Raw genomic sequence first — 21038 nt, 5'->3', positions numbered from 1 at the left:
CATTGTAACATGTACTGTAGTGTACATATGGGAATGTAAAGGGTCATATTTATAAAATATGTCAAATAATAGACAAAGACACCATGGATCTATAAAAAAAAAAATTATATTGATTTGATTATTTTTGAAAAAGTTATGGCAGTTTTAAGTAAAAAAAATTGAAAGAATTTGAAAATTAGCAATTTTTAAATTTTTAATTTTTTTGGTGATTTTCCTCATTTACGGTAAGCGAGGGAAATTTTTTCAACTTTTGAGAGTAATGTCTTCGACTAGATACAATTTGTCATCTTTTGACGTTACGTTGAAAGAAATCGGTTCGGTGAGAGCTGAGAAAAAGTGATAACAGACACAAAAAAAAAACATCATAGTAAAATGAATACCTTCTCAGCTTTGCATCGAAGCTAAAATACATATAAATATACACTAAAAATTACATCATTATCGACTTCAGATGCTGATCGATCCAGTAAAAGCATATTGTGTCAAATGACAAAAAACATGCTAAAATAAAAGTATTAGCTTTTTAACTACGCAAAAAAAATAATGTTTGGTTTAGTAGGTATTCATTTTATTAATAAAAATGTAGTACAAAAAAAAAAACATTTTTAGCTGTTTAACAAAGATACTGATTTAGTATGCATTGATATAATTTAATTAATTACTTATTGTGTTAATCATATTAATGATTAAAATAATTTCTATTTATTACATGTGCAACTATATCCCAAAATAATGTTCGCGGGTAGTATGGATCAAAAACACGGTTTGCTAGCAAAACATTAACCGTCCAAGGTAATAGAGATAAGCGGGTGATTCTGACTAATCAAGGCTAACCTGGCTTGTTCTACTTATAACCGATGCCACTGGTATAAATCTGTAAAATCCCGGTAGTAAATTTATAAATCTTCTCTAATCAATAAATTCCAATTGCTGACCATAAATGTACTGATAAATGTTCCTAAGGAACATGACATTTTTTCTTGTTTATCAATATGTGAAATTCAATTAAACGATTCATAACTTTAAATTCTAGATATTTAATAAGCAAATATTTTTGTTCGTTAACCTTATAAGAATAATGTTAAATATTTAAATTAATAATATATACAAATGCAATTATATCATATATACAAAAAGGCCAATTTAAATAATTAAAATTGTAATTCAAGAATGTATATATTATAGATGGAATTTTCCATGATTAAGAAAAGGAAATACACTAGACGTAATTCAGTAATTATGATTAAAATTATCTAAATTTGCCCCTCTTAGATTATTTCCAGTCACACCCTCACTAGAAATAATAAAAACAAATTATTATGTTGTATAAAATTCTGTATATTCTATTGATACGTATTCTCAAGCACAGGTTAAAATTTGTCTGAATTTTTATACCATTAATAATTTACACATTTTGCATTCTTTGCTGTTATAAATAAAAAAAAAAGAGTAAAACTGTAAAGTGTATCGAAACAGGTACAACGATAGAAAATTTTACGTAAAATGAACGTTAATACGGTGAGTGTAAATCCTAAAATAGTTGATTTCATTTAAAAAAAATATCAATATTAAAATGTTACAAAACAGGTTAAACAAGATATAACAAAAAGTTAAAAACTTCTATGAATAAGTATTTTTCCCGTAATGTTATCATAATTAAGGTTTGTTAACTTATTCCCTTGTCGAAATGTTTAGTGATCGGGTAAAATTAAACATTGAAATACTTGCCAAATTTTATGACCATTTTGAATGATCCATTCTGTTACTGTGAATTTATTGTAATTAATAAGATTTAAAATTACTTACTACTCACATTTTGAAAATACAATTAATTCTACTAGTTTTAACAAAAATCATTGTTAGGTTAAAACTTTATGATGTATGTATTTATTATTGTTTTTTATCAATATTTGTGAGCCGGAATAGAAAACATCTTTGCTATTACCGTAAATTGGGCCAATTTGTACAATATCTACATATCAATAATATCTATTTTCATTTTAGTCGTATCAATCTACAAAAGTAGTAAAAAGATTATAGGCATTAATAAAAACCACAAATTCTTATTAACAAAAATTAAGAGATAAAATCTGTAAAATATTTAACTGCCTCAAGTAGGTCCACTTGACGGTACTTAGCTCTAGCTTTAACATATAGCATTATTCAAAATCCATGTTTTACTACAATTACATTAATTTTTCTTGATAACTCGATAAAAATACTATTATGAACGGATTAATTCGTTAGACAGCAAATATATACGTGAAGATAATTGAGGCGTGATTTTTTTTATTAACCCTTAACTTACTTGTCTAGAAGATTTTAATACATGTTAATAAAAACATTTTGTGAAGTCTATAGATTCTGATAAGAGAAAAAGAAAATTTTGGATAGAAGAGTTTAAAAATTGTCGTATTGACATGGCAAATGCTTAAAACCTAACGTCTAGACAACACGTCACAAATTTTCCTACTTCCACCCTGCGTTAGTCTAAGCATAAGTTCTCACGAAGCGCGGGGACGTCTTTAACGTATTTCTGGTCATACTGCTGATACCGTTTGGAATGTAGCGCTCGGCCACGGTCGCCGGCTGCCGGGTCTCAACCAATCGCGTGGTGTTGTTCGTTTTATGCCCATATAAGGTAATACCGTTTGACAAGCGGAAAGTAGAGGTTCATTGGGCAAATCCAGTGGGTTAAAGTGGTGTTGCGAACCATGGCAAATCATATCTTTACATGTCCGCTCCTATCTAAAATACCACTACATTCTCAACCTTACCCGGTACCGGCGTACATGGATTTACCCAGCAGGATGCGGACCGGCCCCAGATTATACAGCCATTTTACAAAAACGTTCGTTACCGCTCTGCAATCGTGTACACATACACCATTTAACAGCTTTACGCTCTACCAACGGTTGATTCAACAGATACCCGTTCGTTATTTTAAAGGTAATTATATTTTATTTATTTTCTAATAAATCTATATAATTTTAAAACTATACTAATTTGATTACACCCGTACTTTTATATTTATACTTTTTGTTGGTTGACGCCCTTTAGTTGTTCAAGCTTTTTAATAATTTTTTACCATGATTAGCTAAGTTTAATTTTATGATTTTCAATTTTCTATCTAAAATTTGAATTTTTTATAATGTTGATGTGAAGAATGAGTGTTTTTATTGGTCTGAATGCATTTCGGAATAATTTGAAAGGGTTATTTGTTATCTGACTTTCATTATCACAATTATTCATTTTAATTTCCCTATTAACAGAAATAGTTTACCTTCTATGTCTTATATATTAACTGCCCCGTGAGCTTATCGTTATTTGTAGGGTGGGGTGGTAGTGGTGATGATTTTGTAAGTGATGATGGGAGGGGAAGGCGGGGTTTATAGAATGCATCAACTACGAAACTACTTATACTGGTGCGTATGCACTTTCATGACCAGTTCGTTAGTCAATCGTGTCGTTTACATCCGACGTGTGTTAAATTATTATTAAGTAATTTAATTAGTGATTTTTATATTGTGTTGTATTAGTTACCATTCTAAAATTTTGGATATCCTATTTATTTTAGGTATGTAATTTTTTTTTTTTTTGAAAATTTTTTAATTGATAAATTTGCTATTTAGTATATATTAACGATTTTCATAGAATTAAAAAAATTCTCTTTGATAATTTCATTACTACCCTGTAATGTAATAGATATTTGAAAATGATTTTTTATTATTTTATAAATTCTATTCCGACATTTAATTTATTATTATTGTGTAAATTGAATCTTTTTTTTTTTTTTTTTTTTTTAATTAAATTGATTTAATATAATGTCCGTCCAATTAGGGAAATAATAAAATTAATAATTTTATTAAATTTAAACAAATTGAGAATCTCATTTTTAGAAGAAGAAAATTTTTTAAGATATAGTCTTATGAAAAGTTTGTAAGTTTTAAATCCAAAATAAAATGAATCATAAATTCCTATAGATAAATTAAAAAAAAAAATGTAATAACTTATAGTAATGTAGCTTAAATGATGAGGAACCCAACATTTTCTCATTTGAACTAAAAGAAACATACAATTTTGTAATAGTCTATTCTTTTTAACATGTTTTATTATTTATAGTTATTAAAAGGTAGATTATTCCATATATTTTTAGTTTTGTATCTCATTTTACCAAATTAATCTAAATATTTTAAGTATCTTCAGATATTTTTTTTTAGAAAATATCTTTAAGTATTTTATTTATATTATAATAAAAATCTATCTAGTTGAAGTTATTAATATATATCTAATGGTTCTTCAGTTTTTTTACATTCCAATAAACTAATTCAAAATGTGTGACGAAGAAGTTGCTGCATTGGTAGTAGACAATGGATCTGGTATGTGCAAAGCCGGTTTCGCTGGAGATGATGCACCCCGTGCTGTATTTCCATCTATTGTCGGTCGTCCCCGTCATCAGGTAAAAATAGTATTTTATTTTATGTTTTCCATTTAAATACTTTAGATAATTCAGTTTTTTTGTAAAAAATAATAATGATAACATTTTAATTCAAAAAAATCTTTAAAAAAATTTCAGGGGGTCATGGTTGGAATGGGACAGAAAGACAGCTATGTCGGAGATGAAGCTCAATCTAAGAGAGGTATCCTTACTTTGAAATATCCAATTGAACACGGTATTGTGACAAATTGGGATGATATGGAAAAAATTTGGCATCATACTTTCTATAATGAATTACGTGTAGCTCCAGAAGAGCACCCTGTTTTGCTCACTGAAGCTCCTTTGAATCCAAAAGCTAACCGTGAAAAGATGACCCAGGTAAAATAATGTTTTTTAATCAATTTAACAGAACCTTCATCTCTTAGTCTAATTTCAAAATTATAATTCAATTCAACCTGGTTCTTATTTTTATTAAAACCAATACCTTTTTTAATAATTTTTTTAATATTTCAGAAAATTGATTAAATATTTATTACTTATTTTTTTTTTCTTTGATTATAATTAAAATTAATTAATTTGTGTCTTATTTAGATTATGTTCGAAACCTTCAACACCCCAGCCATGTACGTTGCAATCCAAGCTGTACTATCATTGTATGCTTCTGGTCGTACCACTGGTATTGTATTGGATTCTGGTGATGGTGTTTCCCACACTGTACCAATCTATGAAGGATATGCTTTACCACACGCCATCCTCCGTTTGGATCTTGCTGGTCGTGATCTCACTGATTACCTGATGAAAATCTTGACCGAAAGAGGTTACAGTTTTACCACAACTGCCGAACGAGAAATTGTTAGAGACATCAAAGAAAAGTTATGTTATGTTGCATTAGATTTTGAACAAGAAATGGCTACAGCAGCATCTTCCAGTTCATTGGAAAAATCTTATGAACTTCCTGATGGACAAGTTATCACCATTGGAAATGAAAGGTAAAATAACCTTGTTTCATAAACCCATTTTTAAATTTAGTTTGTTATTAAATTAAAAAAAAAATTTTAATAGATTCCGTTGTCCAGAAGCTTTATTCCAGCCATCTTTCTTGGGTATGGAAGCATGTGGTATTCATGAAACTACTTATAACTCTATCATGAAGTGTGATGTTGATATCCGTAAGGACTTATACGCTAACACTGTATTGTCAGGAGGTACTACAATGTACCCAGGAATTGCTGATCGTATGCAAAAAGAAATCACTGCTCTAGCACCATCTACCATGAAAATCAAGATCATTGCCCCACCAGAACGTAAATACTCTGTATGGATTGGAGGATCAATCTTGGCTTCTCTATCTACCTTCCAACAAATGTGGATCTCCAAACAAGAATATGATGAATCTGGCCCATCTATTGTACACAGAAAGTGCTTCTAATCACTTTATTTATTTATTTTCCTATAAACTTTGTATTTTTTATTTTAACTTCTTTTTTTATAAGAATCAAAATTATATAAAAAAAAATCCGTTGCATTAGGCGTTACATTCCACTAAGTTGTTTACAGCTCAAAGCATTCCTAGATCATAGCTCGTTTGCTTTTGATTTATAATTTTTATACTGACTGAAAAGAGAATATAATTAAATGTATTTATTTGATAATTATTTACATTATTGGAAGTTTTTAAACATTCCTACTATCCAAAGTTGTCTTATAGGCAAGATATTAGAATTATAATTTTATTAAATTCTCTCTATAAAAAAAAAAAAATGTGAAAAAATAAATGTTTGTAATTATTTATTATACATAAAACTTTCTTATTCATTAGTAAAACAATTTACCTTTTCTATATCTACATAAGATTTTAAGTATTCTTTTAAAATCATTACTTAAAAAAATATATCATAAAAAGTTATGTTTTTACACATGTGTTGAAAAAATCTTTATAAATGTATGTATCCATATAACTGTACTAAAATCAAAACTAGATAAAGAAAAGTTGCTGTGATATCTGCTGTATATTTTGGAATATTGAGATACTCTTATTAAAAGTGCTCGTGAAAATATTTAAAGGTCTTAAGTTTTTACAGCATAAGCTATATAATTAAACTTTTTAGAATTCTTCAAATTATCGGCAATCCTAAGTAATAAATTGGCATATTATCTATTTTCTTATATAATTTAGTAACAATTTATTTATTATTTAGAATATGTTTTTTTTTACTAGAAGAATATAGGGCAGTCCAATGAAAAATAGATAAATAATTAAGTGTTCTCTGTTGATTACAACAAATTAAGTCGCCAGTTTCGATTTTTGGTATTAATCTTTTTAATATAAAAATTCTAGTTGTATGATGGATATTATCAGATGACTAAAAATTCAATACTCAAAATAAAAATACTGTTTTATAATAAGCATGTAGTGAAATCTTACTTTAATAAAGTACATATATTAAGACATTGAATGCTTCGCATTGATAAACTAAGGATAATTCATAATACCATACGTTACTATATTGGGGTTAAAAATGTATTAAGCAGGGAGGGGAGTAACTATTTTTGTGCTCTTATTGAAAATCTTGTTGTAACTTCTCCCTAATACATTTTAAATGTATCTTATTACTTTAGACTTATTTAAATACACACAATCCTTCGTACTTTTTTAATATTTATAAAAATAATTATATTTTGAATTTAGCGGGGTGTAATTTTAATTTAATATTTAAAGTGGGCTCAGCTCATTTATGATAAATTTGATTACATGACTGACTGACTTTTATACCAGTATATAGGTATAAATTACCTTTTTGTAGACTTATTTTTAGACTCGAAGCAATGATAAAAAATACATCCTAAGAGACATTTAAATAGTTTATATTTAATATTAGCTTTATTAAAATTGACTATTATCATATAATATCATGTTCAAAGGAAAATCCAGTGAGAATTTAGGAGGATGGTAAATAGATAATGTATAGTAAAAATATAATAATTTTTCGTAAAAAATTGAATAAATTTAAATAATATGCAAAGAGAAATTGCCATTTATTATTTTACAAATTCAAATAAATTATAATCAGCTGTTCAAATCTTATCTAAAATAATGATACGATATGAAATCCGTTATCAATTATAAATGATATCAAATATTAATTATACAAATGATAATCATTTTTAATGTTTATTTACAATTATTACAAACTTCGACCATTTATAGATGTGTATTGTACTTTTTGCCGCTTATAATAAGTTTATTAACAAAGTTCAGACATTCTATTAAAACTGTAACTCATCATATAATCAGATCTGAAATTGCCTACATTATGAAAATAAATTGTAATGTGTAATATTCAAACTACTATTCAGCTTAAATCGTAATGTAAGTAAATCTAAAATCCTTTGTTCCATTGTTATTTTATTAATTTTTTTTATGTGTAATTTTAAAATAGTCAGTTTTTAACACTATTATTATAAAATAATAAGTGGAATAAGTTAACACTAACCACTCAATTTCTCTTGAAATAATGAGTATTTTGAACATTTTAGATTTTTAAATTTTATATGTTTGACCATTTATCTGTTTTAAAGTAATTTTTAGATTTATCTTTTATATCTTATAGAGATTCTAACTAAAATTGTTTATATAGTAATATACATATTAAACTAGCTTATATAATAGAAAATTATTAAATTACAAAAATGACTGATTAATAACTTTTGGTCTTATGATTCGGAAGATATAAACATTTTTAAAAATACTTAGCACTTCATCTCCTGTCAATATTTTAAAATGCTAATAATTTCCAAAATATTGGTTTAAAAGTTGTTATAGATCAGTGACTTTCTTAATTACACCATTATCTCTTAAATAAACCAGTTAATTATGTATATTGCTATTTTAAAAAGTAATTATTAGCTCATAAATCAAAAAATATATGTAACTAAAAAAAAAGAAAAAATTCCAAACCACTTTTTATTTTAAGAGAAATTTAGTTTCTAGTATTAAAAGAATCACTGTGTATATATTTTTACTTATAGATGACTGAATGTTTAGCTAAAACTTGTTTTTATTTTGATTAATTCAGAATTAAACATTATCTAATACTCTTAAATTTTCAAAGTAAGGATACCTCTCTTAGATTAAGCTTCATCTCCAACATAGCTGTCTTTCTGTCCCATTCCAACCATGACTCTTATATTCTAGTTGTAGAATTAATAAAAAAACCTGATAAACAATTTAATCTTGTGTTTTTCATATCTGGAAATTTTTAATAATTTAACTAAAATAAAATATTTAAAAATAAATTATTTACTTCTTTACAAAGCCATTTACAATATTTTCTTTCAAAGAAACAAAATTGTTTAACATAATAACTTCAAAATGAATGTGTTTCTATCTAGTCTTTATGTGTTTCCAAGTTATATTATATTTTATTACCTTTCCTGTTATTATTTGATAGTAAATAATATATTGTTAGTATTATTCTATTATTATTATTCTATATTAGAGTTTTAAATATAATTATTTTAATTAATTTTTTTAGTAATGGAAGAAGTAAATAAAATTATACAGCAATTAAAACATAATGGTGAATTCATAGTCACTGGTCATGAAAAATTAATAATCAATACTGAGATTCTTAGCACAATCAATACAGAAGTGTTATCATCTTTACATTCAAATCGTATTTTAAATCATCATTACTTATCAGAAGTCCTTAAAAAAATTCATAAGCTAAAATTATTGCAGTGTTCTAATACTTTAAATCTCAATCAGATAATTGATCTATCACCTTTTCATAGTCTTACCCATCTAGAACTAATTGATATTGATATAGAATGTTTAATTGGATTGAATACTACAAAATTGGATTCTTTAATTATAAATGGACATCTTAAGACAGTAGCTTCTTTTTTAAAAAGAAAGTGGCCTTATCTTCAATATTTAGTATTACGGGGATGTCATCTTAACTCATTGGATGAATGTTTGTTACATACACCTTGTCTTAAATACTTAGAAACTTCAAGAAGTGTTTTAACTGAAATACAGCATATTGATAAGCTTGAATGTTTAGAATGCCTAAATTTAAGCTTAAACAGACTAACCAAAGTACCAATTTTAAATGATTATGCTGCAAGAAATTTATCTGTATTAGTGTTGAACTACAATTGTATAAATAATTTAACTGGTTTGTTTACAAAACAAATATTTAAAAAATATTGTTACTTATTAATTTATTTTTATATATTTAATAAGAAAATATAAATAATAATTTTTTATACAATAATTTTAAAAAATAATTTGCCTACTCAGTAGTTGAATGTCTTAATGGAGAGATTATTTGGTATGTGCACAATGAAATTATTCCTATTTACTTTACCACTTTATACTTTTTGACTTTGTAGAAATATCATCAAGTTTCTATTGACAAAATAAATTCAATAGTGATTTTATAAGTCTGAGTTTTTACTGTAGTAAGATAAAGCTTAAACAAATTTGATTGTAAACAAATTCTAAAATATACTCTCTATTAAGACACCTAAGTTGAAAGTATTTTCTATCTTTTACTCATGATGTTATTTGTTTATTTTAAGGGCTGTCTAAGTTGACTAACTTAAAAGTATTAGATCTATCAAACAATATGATAATACATCATGAATCATTATCGCCTTTGGGTGATATGTCATTCTTGAGGTATTTAAATTTAGAAAATAATCCCTTGGCATTTATTGAAAATCACAGAGAAAAAACATGTGGCTACTTACATGAAAATGCATCTGTTGAAATTGTAAGTTAAATAACTATTAATATATAAAAAATTAAAATTTTTGATTTTAATGACCTTGTAATAAGTAATAAAGGTTTCGTTACAAGAATGTAAAGATTTATTTAGCTTCGATGCAAATCTGAGAAAGTATTAATTTTACCATGTGTTTTTTTTTTTTGTGTCTGTTACCACTTTTTTCAGCTTTCACCGAACCGATTTCTTTCAACGATACGTCAAAAGTTCACAAGTCGTATCTACTCTAAGACATTACCCTCAGAAATTGAAAACATTTCCCTCGTTTCCCTTTTTCACAAAAAATTAAATTTTTCAACTTAACTTTTGAAAGTGTTCCGGAAATACTGACACTTTTATATATATCTTAAATTAAAGCTTATGTAATATACTTTAATATTAAAAAAAAAAATATCGGACTTTATTTTGTCTTCATGGTGAAAATAGCTACCGTGTTCAAAAATATGCTATTTTTGTGTTACAATTTCTGGTTTAGTATTTTATTTTATTTTATTATAAGGGGATTACACTAATTTCTTTACTTTTTATTATTATATTTAATAATAATTTTAAAATTTGAACTAGCTAAATTTTCATTTTTATTGAGTGACGAATGTGACGTACGGTTTCTGAGACGGTAATACTTGGGTTTTTCACGCCTGTGGCACTGAATGTTTTCTTAATTCTTTTTGAGTTAGAGAAAAATGTTTAACTCATTTGATTTTTATCTCATTTAGATTCAATAACTTCAACAAATATCAAGGATCCCATTACTGTAGTCTCCTCTTGTGAGAAGAAATTCATATTAATATTATTTTACAATGTAGTTTTTTTTTGTAGCTATCATTTATTTTCTCAGCTTTCATTTGACCTACTTTTATGACAAATTTTTTTTTAAAATTAAACACTATCTACAGATTTGCATCGAAGCGTTTTTTATTATAGTGATTTTAATCACTGTTAGATATCATCTATACTGGACCCAACTATGCTACGACCCCACTGTGCTGGGTTTTTTACATTAATTTAATGTTTTAGTTTGAATTGGACAATAAAATACTTTCAAAATCAGAAAAGAAATTTGTTGGGCAGTCTTCTAGGACTCTAGATTTGTCATTTTTGCATTACTTACCACAAAGTAAGTAGTCTTAAAGAAATATTTGTACAATTTATTAAAAAATATTTTTTTAGCTAGTGCAAAGGCTACCAAAATTAGATCTCCTATTATAGAAGATGGTGTTTGGAATGATAAATCTAGAATTTTATCACTAGCTGAGAAAATAAATTATAAAAGAGGTAATTTGTAATTTTAATCAAAAAATATATTACTAAAAAACAAAATTCTATCATAGATTTATCCAAATTAGAACATTTGACTACTAAAAAACAAATAGAGAGTGTAAGAGAAAGATTTGGTGAAGATAACTGGTTACATAGTCATGCTGGAAGTTATGTTCAAGGTATACTTGGAATAAATCAGCAAAATGAAAGAGAAGGATCAATTGAATCAATAAGAGTTGTAAGATTTATAAAAAAATTAAAATTTTTTTAAATGGTTTTTATATATAGACCATATAGTGTAAGATATCAAATAACACTTTATGAAAAGGAAATAAAATAAATACAAATATAAACTATAGTTTTTATCCTTTAAGTGACTTGAAAGTCATTAAAAATTTTTTTGAAGAAAATATTATTTAGTAATAGTTCACGGAACCAACAATCTGAGTAAAATCATTTTTCATTATTTAAATTCAACTATTTCTAAATAAATATTTGTTACTTAAATTTCTTTTATTCTTAGTATCATGTATGAAATTTGTTAAAAGTATTGTTTTCTGTATTTGGCAGAAAAATGAAACTAAAGAAAAATCTCAAATACCCATAGAACATAGTTTTCAAGAAAATTCAGTTTATTCTGACACTAGTACTAATATAAATTCAGAACTAAATGTTTCTTTTAATGAAGAGCTAAATGAAAAAACCATTAAAGAAGAATATTCATCAACAATAATTTATGATAATTCAAAATCTGGTTCGAGATTTTTTTTGTAATTACTATAAAGTAAATTTATTTTATGAATTTACTTTAAATATTTTTAGAAACATTGTGGCCAGCTCAAATTGTTAATGGTGACAACGAAGAGACTTCTAACATCTTATTATGTCTATCTGAAAAGTTGGTATATTCAATTATTTTATTCTTTTTAAGATAAATAATTATATCTATGGTTATTTTCCAAAATCTGACAAATAAATTTTAGCCACTTTCCAGAAAAGAAAAACTCTTGAAAAATTATTTAAAATTTGTTTTATTATTTTTAAAATGTTAAAAATTTCAATGGCGTCTTATGCAAATCAAATTTTTTTAATATAAAAGACATACTTTACCAATAAAATAGAGATACTATTTTTTCATACATAACAGATGACATATGTCATCAATTATTCCAAAATTATTTTGATTTATTAATTTTTAGATTTTAATCATAGATATACAAAGATCATTTGAAGAGTGAATGTGTCAAACGTTCTATGTGCTAAAAAAATATTTGTTCAGAAAACACAAAAAACATGACAAATTAAAAATTTCCTTATAATTTTGTATAAAAATATATGTTATGCTATATTTACACTATACTAATAGCCTCGTAAATTTCTATTATTTTATTTTGTCATTTCACATTAGTATAAATTAAACATTTGCTAATGACAGTTCCAAGTACCAAGTATTATAATATTAAAGTTCCAAGTTCCAAATAATGTGATAATATTATCATTCCAAGTACCAATATTTTATTATAGATAACAGAAAATCATTCTTTATTTTATTAAGACTTCATATATATTTTTATAAAATATGTAAAAAAATCAACACTTTTTTTGAGTATCACAAATTGAAAAATAAATGTACAAACCTAATAATAATTTAAAAAAAACTCTAGATTAAACATAATTAGAAAATTACAACATCATAATAAATAGCAAAAAAAATTAATTCATGACGTTATATTTTTATAGAAGTTTCTGTGCTTATCAGGTAAAAAAGGAATCATGGCCAACAAATCTTTTTTCTTCTCTGACGACAATGTGGGTTTCGGTATAGGTATAAATGTCTGATTTTTAAGTTGGTCTATAGTAGCATTTCTTTTAAAAACGTTAAAATCTTTCCAAAGTTCTTCATCTGAAAATGTTTTTTTATAATAGATTTTTTTGGGAGTTAGAGATGAAACTTTAATCATCGAACATATAGAAATTGGAAACTTGGTTGTGTTAAGAAAATTGTTAGCAATGTCTTTAAATGAGAAAAAGTTGTTTTCATCCATCGGAATAACTCGAAATGGATTTGTCAACTTCGCTGTTCTAACCATTTCTTGTAAATCAGAAGGAGTGAAATGTTGAAAAACTCTACGTCTCTTTTCGATAATAGCGAAATCACGATCACAAGCCAAGAAAGAGTGGCCACTTATCAAAAGTTTTTGTATAATCTCATCAAATATCCCCATATCTATTAAATATAACATCAAAACTACTAACGTTTGATAGTCTGATCATTTCTTCTTTTTTTACCACTTCGTAAAATATGTATACTTTCAGTATCCATAATAACACAATTAATCAAATAAAAAGAAAACTTAACGAATACAATGACACCAGTATTAGTTATTTTGAAATATAACGGACTATATCATAATATTGTTATCATCAAACTATTATATTCGCCTAAGGCACTTAGAACGTACAAGTAACAATGGGCATGTCTCACAGAACAAATACAATCTATGAACGCAATTTTGTACAAGTAAAAAATTTAATTGACACTTAAAACACATACAAGATTGTGACCTTTGGCACATAGAACATAAATCAGAAATAAAACAATTTTTCACTTTTTTGGCACATAGAACGTTTGACACATTCACTCTTCATTTAAGGATAAGACTTATCATTTTCTTATAAACTTTAAATATTTTCAATTTTTGTTACGAAAAAAGATTTTTAATTAAAAAACAATACAGTAATGTAGTAAAATCATTTTATTTCAACCTTTGAGGGATAAAATTTTTCTGTTATTGGTAAATTTTTTCTTATCGTATCATTATACTAAAAATATGGGTTCCACTTAAATAAAATTAAAGTTCAGGTTTTTTATAACTTAAGGGATAAAAACAAAATTATTTAATTACATATTTTTGTAAAGTTTTTTTAATCAAACAATATTTTTCTTTACAAAAATTGAAAACATTCATAAGTTTCTGAAAAAATGAGTGTCTGGACCTTAATTGATCATCCTGTATACCATTATTTATTTAAAAAAGTATCATAAATTAGTCATTTATATCAGATATATATTACTGAATTTCTTTTAATCTTTCTTTATTTCTGTATAAAATTCATTAAAAAGTCATCTAATAGTTAAATCTATAGCGTAGTATTTGAAATGGCATCTCGATTCTGTAATTTTTATAGTTTCAAACTTCATAGTTTAATATGTAAAGAGTACCTTACATCAAAAAAAAATTTAATAATATTCCTCAAGGTAGAAAAAAAAAAATTCTTAGGACATTTATTACTTGCCAGAATCTTATTAAATAATATCATTAAATAATACATTATATAAATAAGAGTTATTGTACTGTTATTTATTTGCATTCTTGTAAAAATTACAGGGATTTAAAAGAAAAAAGTTGTGATGGAGGACCGGTAATTACTACATGGAGTCGTGATTCAATTGAAAGTTGTGTTAAAATTAATTTTAATCCAATAAAAATTCAAGTGAATTTCATGACATTGAGACGTGATAAAAATCAAAGAGTATATATTATGAAAGAAAATGATGCTAATGTAAGTAAAAAACTTATCTTAAATTAAACTTAATTGACTTTCATATTTCTCAAAACAAATTGCTTTCAAAATAAAATGTTCTCAGTTATGAGTTGACGTTTTAGATCTATTGCAGAGTCCAAATCATGAGCTCGTACAATATGACAATTCACGAAAGTTTTTACATATTAAAGTTTAGGAGGACTTATAAGTACAATATTTTTATTATATAGTTTTGCTATATTTACATTTTTAGGACTTCATAAAGATTATATGTTCAGAATTAGAATCAAGAACTTTAAGTGAAATGAACCAGAGTGTTTTTAAATGTGTACAATGTACCACTGTATTTTGTCAAGAAAACTTTAAAAATATATTTAGTAAGTTTTCATAAATGCTTTGTTTTTTATATATGATGCTGTTTGTATTGAATATGATGTTTACTAGAAGATAAAAGGAAAAATTGTTGTCCTAGTTGTGATAGTTTTCTTGTGGTAAAAATTGAAGATGAGCCACTTCCATCCTTTTATAATTTACCTGAAATTAGTGAAGTGATTGTTCCTGATAACGAAAATGATATAGATAGAACACCTGTTAATTCAAGATCAAGTATGAACTTTTTATTATTTAACTTAAAAACTTTATATATATATATCATTTTTTTTAAAGCTTATTATTTTTCAAATTTGTTTCTAAGTAAATTTTTTCTTTGAAATAATAGTAGGTGTAATAAAAAAATTTTTGGATTCCTATAATAATTTATTTATAATGATAATGATATTGACACTAATACACACCTCAATTAAGTTATTTTTAACGATTATGTTAGTGTTAGTTTGAAATTGATAGTATTATACAAACCTATTTTATGGCTACAAAAATATATTTTCAAAAATAAGTTGCACATTAAATTTATCAAAAAATATATTGTTATATTAAAAAATAAATTTTTTAATTTTATTAACATGGAATTTTAAACACAAATAATTTTAAGTTATCATAAAAACTTAAAAATAATTAGTGAAAAAATTGAATAACTAGATCAAACCAATATAAAAACTTTTAAACTATTAAAATTAGATTTTTTACAAGAAAAAAAAATGAAAAGTTGAACAAAAAAAATATTGTAGAAAACATGCTACCTATTAATTAACAATAATTTTTGATTTTTAAAAAATTATTATAAGTTAACTATAAACAATGTAATTGTATTTAAAATTTGGTTATGATTCATACTTTTTCCTAAACAAAAAAAAATTATTTAACAATGTATTTTTTATCTTAAATTTTAGGTTCAGAAGAGCCAGAACAAAGAAAATTCTACAGGAATGATAGTGATGTAGAAATTATAAGCAATCCAAGTGAAAATTCAGTTGAAATACTTGAGGTTACACCTAGGTAAATGACTGTTCATTAATAATTTTTTCTATGTTCTTATCTCTTTTTATAAATCCTTTTTAGTCTTGAAAATAAAAACGAAAAAATTCTGTTGCCAATTAATGTTAGACAAGTTCTTACAGAAAGTAGTTCTTCAGGTATATTATTAATTACAACATATGTAATGTTACTAACTTAGATTATAGTGTTTAATTATTAACAAACATTAATTTATGACATATTTTGATAGCTACATACATTGTAAGTATCTAAGGTTTTTGGAACTTTTTTTATTTTTTCTTATTAGTAATAAATAATAAAATATATGATTTAAATATAGTCTAAGAAGGTAACAATTCTTTTTAAAACAAATTTCAACAAAATGATAATTGTATCAAAAATTATAAATGTTATCAGTTAAGTTTGAGACACTGTATAAGGTATTTTATGGATTTTACTTGATATAAGGTTTTGTATTACATCTAATTTTCCAATATGATTTTATTAATATTTTATTTCAGTTTTTTTTTTGTTATACATTTTATGGACTTTATTGTTAAATAATTTATACTGTAGTACAAAGTTACAACTTTTATCTAAGTACTGACAAACTATAGATATAATTTTGTCTATAAATTATTCAAAAATCTTGCAAAGAAGTTTAAGATTTTAATAATAATGTTGTTAATAGATAAATGAAACAAGCATAAAAGAATTCCAGTGTACATAACGTTGAATTTTAGCTAGCTTTAGGTTTAGGTATTTAATAGTATTTGATCTTCGGATATTTTAGGTTCAATGCCTTAGTTTTTATTCATTCGAATAATAGTTTCTAATTAATGTTTTAAAATAAAAATTTAATTTATTTCTCTTTAAGATAATTAATAGAATCAAGAAATAATTTAATTGTGGTAATTAATTTAATTTTTTGTTTTTGAGTATAAAGGCACATATTTGTATAACTATTAAAATTTATTTTTTGTTGCATTTATTTGAAATAAATATAAGTAAATTCAGTGCTTTCTTAAAAACATTCCAATTTTTCAATACGTAGGTGAGAAGGTTTTGTCTTTACTTTGCTCTATTTTAGCTTTGATTAGAAGCTGAGAAGATATTGATTTTACCATGATGTATGTTTTTCTATCTGTCAATAAAAATTCTCGGCTCTCATTAGATTGATTTTAATGATTTATAATGAATTATTATAAAATTCAACAGATACGCATTAAAGCATTTTTATGGTAGTGATTTTAATCACTATTATCATATAGTATTAATTAAAAAGATGATATATTTTCCATTGTATAAAAATAATAAGAGGGTTGACTTTCATGTTTAATTATAAATAATTAATGTAACTTCTATCATTTTCTTGATCTTTAATAAAATTGTTTTGCTAGTTATTTACTTCTCTTCTTGATTTTTAAGCTTATTATTAAGTATTAATATTTTTCGTTATGCTTTGTTTGACTTTTAATAAACTTATTAATATTATTAATACTAGGATCAATGACTGATAGTGTGTGTACAGCTTATGAAAGTCGTAAACTCCAAAAAGATAGTCTAACATCTTGTAAAGGTATAATAAAATGTTAAAATATATATTAAAGTAGTTTTTTGTAAATGTATAATAATTATTTGCCGTAGATATAATGGACAGCTCAGATAGTAGGCTTACTTCTATATTTGATAAGCCAATTCAGTTTTCTTATGATGATTTCTCTGTAATAGATTTACGATTGAAATCTTACCTTCAACAAAAATATTTTCGTAGTACTGAAGAATTTGTTCTTATTTTTCGAGTATGTTATAAAATATAATTTTTTAAAAAAATTTAAAAAAAATTGTTTTACTTTAGTGTAACTGTATTATGATGAACCCAGAATATAAGTTTGATGGTTGTATAGTCATATCAAATAGATCATTGTATATATTCAAACTTACTGGTCAATCAGATGAACTGTAAGAAAAACAAAATAATATAAGTAATATTTTTTTATTTCTAATTTTTATTTGTTAATTTTTTTATAGCTTACAAAAAATATCCAGTCATCGTTTAAGTTTGGTTAAATCTATTGCTACTTTGCCATGGAACATGGGATTGGTAATTTGTGTAGAACAACCAGATATTGACATAAAATATACATTTGTACTTTATATTCCTCATATTACTACACGATTAGTAGCATTTCTAGAACGTAAGTAATTTTATTTTTATTTAAAAATACCTCATAAGTATCAACTTTTTAATTTTCTTTTTATTACTAAAAACATTATATTAGCAAATCTAATGATAAAATTTATTATATTGCTAATAAATTGTATATTTTTTACATGATAAATCGAAGATTAATTTTATAAATGGCTAATATAATTAAAATTTTTATTTTTATTTTTATTTAAGGGGTTTTAAATGAAAGACTACTTAAACTATTAAAGAAAAAATATGAGTTGTTAACTCAACTAGAGTTATTTATTATTTTAGGAATGAAACCATTTGAACAACGTCAAGTGCTAGTTTCATCAACAAATACTGATTGTTATCTTTATGTGAATAACATGTTATACACAAATGATTTACATTTACCCATTATTTATGAAATATTATGTGAAAATGTTACAATAGTTTCTGACGATGGTAAAATATTTTTTAAATTATTATTAAAGTTTGGGACTTTATGCATTTATAACATTTGTTTGAACCACTTCCGAGATACTCAAATCCATGAAAATTTATATATACAATACCACAGGAACATATTTTGTTCTAAGGAGGAATGATACTTTCACATTTCTTTTAACTATATCCCTAAATAGTGTACATTGATTAGGGTTAAGAAAAACTAGCACAAATATTTATTTATCATTGATATACTCTGTATGATCAAATCAAACTTTATAAATGTATAATGTCCCTAAACTCTAATTTTAATTATGATATAATAGTTAAATTTTTATGAATAAATTCAATTTATTTACATAGGGCTTGTTGAAGTAATAGAACTTCCAGCTATTATTATTACTGAGTACGAATTGGTTATGTTAGGAGGTGAATTTTCTTGGTTATTGCCATATGATGAAAGATGTCCTACTATAATTCATGTGCAATTAATGAACAAGTTAAATCATATTGTAAGTTCATTATCATATTTATTGTGCATTTTAAATAAATGAATAATTTTTTCTATATATTTTATAAGTATAAGTGTTCTATTTTTATATATTACATTTAAATGAAAAAAATTTTATATGTATTGTATAATAAAAAAAAAGTAATTGAAAATTTAATATTGACAGGAAAGTAATAAGGAAAACATATGTCTCAAATTTGAAGAAAATGTTTCATGGCTGTTATCAATTAATCGAGTTGAAATAGATCAATCCACTGCAGAAATAATTAAAATGTTATCTAGTGCAAAGCAAAAATTGAATCTTAGTATACAAACTGATATTGTTGATCAAAAGGTTTAGCTTATTAAAAATAACTATTGTTTTTGTTAAATAATTTTTATCTTGTTATTTCTAATTAATTAGATTTTAAATTCTATGATTTCATAAGTAATCATAGAAGATTAAATAAATACAAATTATAGAAATTGATTTTTAGTATTTATTTGAAGCTTTTTAAAATGAATTTTTTTTTTATATTTTCATTAGTTGTCCAGATTATTTTTTTGTAATTATATAAACTTTTAATTAAATGAGTTGTAAAAATGAATATGTTTTTCTTTATAACTATCTCATATTTTTAAAATGAAAAATCCTTTTATTTATAGGTGGAATGAGTAGAATTATGTCATTAATTTAAGGGCTGCATTAAATGGGCAATACTCAAATATGAAGTTGAAGACTTTTTTTTTGCTTTTTAAATTAAAAAAAAATAGTGATACAAAAAATATTTTTTTTGATAAGTAAAATATAAAGATCATTGGAGGTAGCAAAATTAAGAAGCCCAGCCAGCACAATTCCTAAATGTTTATAGTTTTTGTTCAAAGACAATTTATTTACTGGGAGTATACTGACAAAAAAGTTACATCAAATGATAATGATTCTTGTAATGTTAACTTACATTATACAGAATAAAAATATATTAAGTTCTCGACTTCCTTACAGACCTTGAACATTAACTAAATTTATATCTAATCCGTTAAATATAGCCACCTTATTCTAATTTACACAAAACCAATAAAAAAATTTAGTTATTGGCTGGAATTTAAATTAATTAAGTTAACTTGATTTAATCTAAAAGGCATAGTATGGCTTAGTTGATTATTCAGACCTTACTTTAGCATTGATGTTTAACTACATTGTTTGCTGATGGATGGGTGACCATATGGGAGATTGGTCACCTATTCCTCTGACTGGTTTCCTTAGTCATAATACGGTTGTCTCAGGCCGAAAGCTGATTTAAAAATCCTGTTCAGTCATTTTAAGGGCAAAGAGGATTCCAAATAGTTAAGATAGGAAGTTAAGGAAATGATAATAAATTTAATTTAATCCAATAATTGTCTTTTATTTTTGTTTAACTGTTTTTAAAATTTGTGCTTCATTCTGATAAATCTTCAGCTATCAAATTAAAAATTCATAAAATAATTTGTTTACTTATTCAATTCATGAGTGATAGATTT

General features: G+C 24.7%; 2 protein-coding genes across 4 annotated transcripts; both read left to right on the top strand.

Moving 5' to 3' along the window:
• Window positions 1–2791: 2791 nt before the first annotated feature.
• On the top strand, window positions 2792–6093 carry LOC126893968 (actin-5C). Of its 2 annotated transcripts, none has more exons than XM_050664552.1 (5): window positions 2792–2949; window positions 4304–4459; window positions 4577–4816; window positions 5030–5427; window positions 5501–6093. In XM_050664552.1, exons 2-5 carry the CDS (start codon window positions 4334–4336, stop codon window positions 5865–5867), a joined length of 1131 nt encoding a protein of 376 aa, XP_050520509.1. In that variant the 5' UTR covers window positions 2792–2949; window positions 4304–4333; the 3' UTR covers window positions 5868–6093. The 2 variants fall into 2 exon arrangements, with proteins under 2 accessions (XP_050520509.1, XP_050520510.1); XM_050664553.1 differs by lacking the exon at window positions 2792–2949 and adding an exon at window positions 3416–3577.
• A 1494-nt stretch (window positions 6094–7587) lies between these two features.
• LOC126893962 (serine/threonine-protein kinase 11-interacting protein) lies at window positions 7588–20128 on the top strand. 2 transcript variants are annotated; one of them, XM_050664542.1, is made up of 20 exons: window positions 7588–7808; window positions 8974–9618; window positions 10025–10218; window positions 11248–11347; window positions 11401–11505; window positions 11562–11728; window positions 12061–12244; window positions 12313–12388; window positions 14880–15054; window positions 15290–15413; window positions 15484–15642; window positions 16326–16431; window positions 16495–16568; window positions 17915–17989; window positions 18058–18212; window positions 18269–18372; window positions 18442–18608; window positions 18896–19048; window positions 19394–19542; window positions 19708–20128. In XM_050664542.1, exons 2-20 carry the CDS (start codon window positions 8976–8978, stop codon window positions 19879–19881), a joined length of 3084 nt encoding a protein of 1027 aa, XP_050520499.1. In that variant the 5' UTR covers window positions 7588–7808; window positions 8974–8975; the 3' UTR covers window positions 19882–20128. The 2 variants fall into 2 exon arrangements, with proteins under 2 accessions (XP_050520499.1, XP_050520498.1); XM_050664541.1 differs by having other exon boundaries at window positions 15481–15642.
• Window positions 20129–21038: the final 910 nt, after the last annotated feature.

This window comes from Daktulosphaira vitifoliae, unplaced genomic scaffold (assembly GCF_025091365.1).
Source record: "Daktulosphaira vitifoliae isolate Bord-2020 unplaced genomic scaffold, ASM2509136v1 Scaffold_1, whole genome shotgun sequence".
Taxonomy (NCBI): Eukaryota; Metazoa; Arthropoda; class Insecta; order Hemiptera; family Phylloxeridae; genus Daktulosphaira; species Daktulosphaira vitifoliae.
The sequence above is the reverse complement of the archived record's forward strand: the minus strand, read 5'-3'. Positions and strand labels throughout refer to the sequence as shown.